Genomic DNA, 6,000 nt, shown 5'->3' on the forward strand with positions numbered 1-6,000 from the left:
GTAAAAGACTTCTGTCTAACCAAGGTCTTGAAAAAATCCAGTATAAAAAAAAAGGAGATTTACATGATTAGCTTCCAGACTTTGAAAAATCACCTCCTGCAGAATTTTTGGCATAAAAGCACACTACCAAAAAAACCCCCCACCCCCCAAAAAAACCCCACAACCTACTGGACTGCATCTTTTGGGGGTATTTTATGACTGTGCTGAGTGGTTTTGTTGCTGTGGTTAGCACAGAAATTAATATAGATCCACACAGGAATAGAGAATTCAGGAAGCTGTTCCATCTGATCAGGTTAATGAGTTGTATTTACTGCTGCCCCTTCTGGGCATGGCAGCTAGTTCTCAGGCAGTGCACCTAGTTCAAAATCATGCTTCCTCCATGTAGCTGTATGTATATGTATATATTGTTCATCTGGTTATTATGGTTTCTGATATTTATGACCAAAACTTTATGACATAGACACTGATTCATTCGGTATTTGTTTATGCCAAGAAAGGAGGCATCAGATCAGCTGAAGAAAGCTAGTCTTCAGAAATACCAGCCCTAACATGTTTTGTTTATTACACAGCAAAGAGAGCAAGAACATGTCTTGGCAATGTGATCACAGGTGTGGTATCTCTTGGATATCAGAGTTTGCAGCAAACAAAAATGCCTGGGCTTAAATTAAATTAATTTCTTCTATGTAGATGAGGAATTCAGGAAGAAGAAATACACTGACAAGGTGCTTTCTAAGTTAGGTGGGATATGTCACCCACAGGGAATCATGGAAACTAAAAGACATCAGAAATCTTGTCTAAATAAAAGAGAATATAATCTCCAGAATTACTGGGAGGGTGAAATTTGAGGAGCTGCCTGCTGGAATACAAGTCCACAAGGTAGAGATCAAGGTTCAGAGCTGTGGGACAGTGGCCCCGCTCTGTCCATTAGTTGGTCTGTTTAGGTATTTTCTAGTTTTAGATATCAATGTTCAGGCAGTTGATTTTACAAGATTAGCCTTGGTTAAAACTGATCCTTTTTAGATTCCCTTTGGGAGTCACAAAAAGATCTGACTTCAAGAATGGTTTTACCTTAAAGGGTTCTGACCATCTAAACAGCAGAAAATTCAGGCTAATCCTTGTTTACTTTATGGCCAATTCATGGTGAGTGTAGTTTGTCTCAGCCTGGGCAGTACAGTCGTAAGTTCCTCAGAGCTTTTAATAAAGGTGAACATAAAAAAGAAACCCTCGAAATCATGCAGGTCTTTCTCAATAATAGTGGGATCCTTAGCTGATGGTGCTGGAGCTCTTGAAGTACCTGTGATTTTAACATTCAAACAGTGTGCACTAGGGATGGAGTAATAAAGTGTCTCAGAGACGTTGATTCTTCTGTTGGTCATGTTCCCCATGGTCCTGCCCCGTTACCCTAATCAGTTGCTTCCCAAATTATGGAAGAGCTCAGCTTTGCTTTAACTGCCTACGTTAACTGCAGAAGGCCCCACCAATTGTTCTGCCATGTGGTAGAGGCATTTACAGTATCTCTCCTAAGGCTACCAGTGAACAAAGAAAGGGAGAAATCACAGTCCCATTTAGTCAACAGAAGTTATCCCAGTGGCTTCGCAGGGGTCTGGATAACCCTGCCAAGACAGCCTCATTGCCTGGCAGTGAGGAAGATAGGAATTACAAAAGACAAATGAGTGGAAGGACCAAAAAATACCTGACATGAAATAAAGTGAAACTGATCGATGCTCCAGGGACTGCCTACCTATGGGGCTTGTAGAAACTAAAAAGGCACCTTCCTTAGACTCCCTGTGTGGTGTCCTGTTCCAGTGAGCATGCAGCTCATCCTCCTGGATGGAGGGACTGTGCCACCTCTTGACGTAGTGCTCTAGCAGAGACAGAGGGAGACGATGGGCTGCACATGTGCTGCCAATTCCTTTCTTGTTTAAGAATCACTTGACCAGACTTTCTTACCTCACAAGTTTTCTAAGAGTGAACTAAGTAAAACTATTTTAAGGGAATTTTAGCACTGAAGAAAATACCCATCCCTTTGGAATAACTCCTGCACCTTAATTTCGTCTCCTATTCATTTGTAGCTTCCCTGTCAGGCTACCCTTTGGCTGAGGCAGAGGGAGTTTTACTGCTGGCACTATTACAGCCTATGGGCTGATGGAGTTGATACTAAAGTTTGGTAAAAACAGCTTATAACAGTGCTTGTAAACAATTAAATCGTTAAGTCATTTCACTGCCTAAGACAATATGGTTGTAGGGTAAGCCTATCACACTAGAGCTGGGGTCTGGCAAGGAGATACCCACATATTACAAACCTACTGTTCCTCTTGATCTTTGGCTCCTGGTCCGTCATGTAAAGTTTTTGCTTGCTCTTCTTATGCTTTAGCTTTATTGATTTTGTATGCTACAGTTAGAGGTGGAGCCTTTTGCAAGTCATGTATTTTGTAAGCATATATGAGGTATGCATTTTATCAGAGGCTTCACTTTTGTAGCTGGTCATTACACAGCTGACTGCCTGCATGGATTGGTGGTTGGGTTTTGACTGCTTAACAATTATTTATCAATCAAGCCTCTGGGAAATTAACAACTGTGTTTATGCCTTATAGTGTTTTGTTTGAGCGCTGTGATCAGAGGACCAAAACAAGAGGCTATTTTGATTCAGAGCAGAAATTACTGTGACCTGTAAAGACTTCTCTAGCTATGCTAATTTTTACTTTACCATCTCTGCTCTTTTAGAGATGTGATGTGTCACAACCTTCTTTCCCTTTCCTCCACATATTCACTTTCCAAAGGCAGACACCTCTTGGAGTCACAAGACAATGTTATAAGGGCGCTCTCAAAATCTTTAACAGCTCCTGTGGGAACAGAGTTGGGCATGCACAGCATGCTGTGTCTCTTGATAAGGTCAAACAATGCAGGTAGAAAACATCCTTAACTGTTTCAGGTGTTTTGGGTTATTTCACCAAGTAATAGGGGGAAATGGTCACCAAAAGAGTTGTTGTATATGGTCACAGATTGTAAAACTTCTTCAGTTTCTTGGAAGCAAATGTGAACACAATATTTTTAAGCCATTAGTTTTTCCAGTTTCTCGTGATTGAGCATGGGGGATGCTCAATCTCAGTCTTGGGGGATGAAGAGGAAGCAGAGCTGAATGTGAAAAATTATACTATCCCATGAAAATTTCTGGGAAGCAAATCATCCCCTCACAAATCAAAAGCATTTTTTTCCCAAGCTAAAATCAAGTTCTTTTTCTTTTGATAATTGCTTTTAATTTAGACATTTGAAAATATGCTGTAAAAATAATTAACTTGTACGGTGAACTGAAAAACCACATTATAAAAACACAGTTCTTATTTTGGCAACATTGAAACTTTCATGGAAGGCTCTTCATAAAAGAAAATTCATCAACATTGATCCTTTCTTGCAGAAAGTTTTATCGTGCAAGATTGCATTTTCTTACAAAACAAAAAGCAGTTCAGAAATTCCTAAGATGTTACTGATGTTTTCTTTTCATTCAGAGTTGAAGATGATTTAGAGCAAGTCTTGAAAGTAACCTCCAAACCGAAACCTAAAGTACCATCAAAACCACCACTGCCTCAGAAGCCAGCAGTTGCCCCCAGGAGCAGTAATTCTCCACTGGCAAAGCCAAAGGAAAACAGGATTCAGACAATGAATGAAGTGGACATTCTCCAGTATATCCAGGAAAATGAATCTATCAACAACCAAGATACAAGTCTTTTTTGAACATATGTATTTACCAAACTCCCAGTGAGCTCAACTGATGGTAGCAAGAGTTGACCAGATGTCTTTACCGTCACAGTGCTCATTTGTGTACCATGATATAGAGAGCAGCAAGTTCGAATAGCAGAGGCTCGACATCACGTTTTCAAAACAGTGCAGTTGTGGTATAATGTTGCCTTAGATTTTCAGGATTTTACAGGGAACGTGGATAAGGACCTAGCACTACAGATTGTCTACTACTATTTTAGTATCAACATAGTACAGTTTCAGCCAGTTAGTCCTGATTGAAAATGGTAAGCTTGTTGCACACATGGCAACTGTGAATAGTGTCCAGCAAATGGTCTGAGGCAGGACAGGATGCTGTTCCTGTCATTTTAGACAGTCTATTTCAGCCCACTGGAAAGGTCACTTTCCTTTTATCCTGTGCATTCTTATAGCAGCCCTTTCCTCCCTGACTGGTATTTCAGTAATTTATAAGCAGGAACTGTTAAGTATAGGTAACGGTTCCTCTATAGTTCAGAGAAACACTGAAATCCCAGCTAAGCCTGACAATCTGCTGCCTTTGTTGTTGCGCAAATGCCAACTTGTAAGAGAACTTGTAGGACTGCAAACACTAGACGCTATGCATCTCTGGCCCCTGGGGAGAATAGGAAATGACTGAAGATGGCTAAGAGTTCAGCTCCAGGCATATGCGGAGGTTGCAGTGTGTAGGAGGTTTGGATGCTGTAGGACTCTTGTGAACCCACTCAAGATTAACAAGGGCTAATTTTTTCCAGCCAAGTCTCCCTGGGCTTCCACTAGTTAGTGGAGAGAAAGAGATTTCTCCAGGAGGTGATTCAGTGCAGGTGTCCTAACGGAGGAGCTCTGAATTGCTGTCTGGCATCACTAACTCTCTCTCTCTCCTTCCCTTTTCCCAGAACTTAAAGCAGCAGCCACGGTGATTAATTCCACTAAGCTAAAATGAGGTTTTTTGATAAAACAGTGGTCTGTTCATTACTATGGCAATGGTTAAAACAAGGGAGGACAAACTTGGGATTATCCAGAGGAAAAAATAAAAAGAAAATATTCTGAAGAAATTTTAATATGCAGGAAAAGAAAAACATGGTAGAACAGGCATCCCAGACTACCCTTCTTCTTCCTTACCTCAGGCACTCTGGTTAAACATGCTGAATTTACATCTAATGTAGCTAGATACCTGCTGTCATGTAGAAAGAGATTCCTGAACTCATTCCACAAGTGCTCTATCCAGATGTGAAGACAAGCTCCCCAGAGGGAAAATATTAATATATTTAAGCCATATCACTATCCCCAAATTTGCCTTTCTAATATAGAACAAAATAAATAGAAAGCATTTTATATATATATATATTTAATAATGAAATTATCTCTATTAGTATTTCTTTTTTAAGCCAATGGAAAATATAATAAAGGTATTTTAGTGTGATGGGACACATAAAACTTAAGCATTGGCTTTCATCTATGTACAGTATGTTTCAGTATAATAAAACATTTTGCTAACCTGCAGGTGTTATTGTTATTGTTGTTTTGTAGGTTGTACAGTAGCAGCAAATCGGAGTTAAAGGATGGATTCCATGTAAGACATGAGGAGTGTTACATGGTGTTAAAATGCATGCTCTGCTAAAACCCTGTGTAAATAAGTATGAAACCAAGAATGTAGCTGCACTCATATTTCCTTTGAGAGCAGCTAAAGGTAAAACTATATACGGGCAAAGGTAGTACCTGATCCTGTCTGTTCTCACAGTGTCCTGGTGCAATTAGGAAGCTTGTTTATCCCATCCTGCAAAAGGGGAACAAAAAAACTTGAGGAGAAAATAAATGACTTGCCAGAGAGCAGGCAGAGAATAGCAGGCAGGAGAAATTAATTCAGGACAGCCTTCCTGTTTGCACTACCTGGTGTCATGAGCAACCACTGTATATTTAACTGAGGGTTGAGGGATCTTGATCTCCTCTTTGTTCAGCACTATTCGGGGAGACTGCTTGCATTACTGTGTTTTTGGCCTACAGCCCATCACATGGCCTGAACACTGCTAAAACTACTATATTGAGGGCCATGGATTTAATGATCAGTAGGCTGAGAGCAGATCCACCCTTAGCAGGGGATCAACACAGGAAAAGGATTAAGATTTCTTGAAGTAAATTAGAGAAATCGTAGAAGAACAGAGCTGGCAGCAGCCTGGGAAGACCAGTTTGTCCACCGCGCTGCCCTAAGCAGGAACATCTGGCCTGTGGCAGTTCTTACTGGCCAGGACA

At 40.5% G+C, this 6,000-nt stretch overlaps 1 protein-coding gene across 1 annotated transcript in view; it reads left to right on the forward strand.

Annotated features, from left to right (window-relative positions):
* The window catches only part of HS1BP3 (HCLS1 binding protein 3), a 54,587-nt gene extending 49,334 nt beyond the window's left edge, over positions 1 to 5,253 (forward strand). Inside the window, exon 7 of the mRNA XM_069805707.1 lies at positions 3,507 to 5,253. Coding sequence (XP_069661808.1) covers positions 3,507 to 3,732 — 226 coding nt within the window. The 3' untranslated portion in view covers positions 3,733 to 5,253. The remainder of the gene's footprint in view (positions 1 to 3,506) is intronic.
* Positions 5,254 to 6,000: the final 747 nt, after the last annotated feature.

Source organism: Haliaeetus albicilla, chromosome 18 (assembly GCF_947461875.1).
Source record: "Haliaeetus albicilla chromosome 18, bHalAlb1.1, whole genome shotgun sequence".
NCBI classification, from domain to species: domain Eukaryota; kingdom Metazoa; phylum Chordata; class Aves; order Accipitriformes; family Accipitridae; genus Haliaeetus; species Haliaeetus albicilla.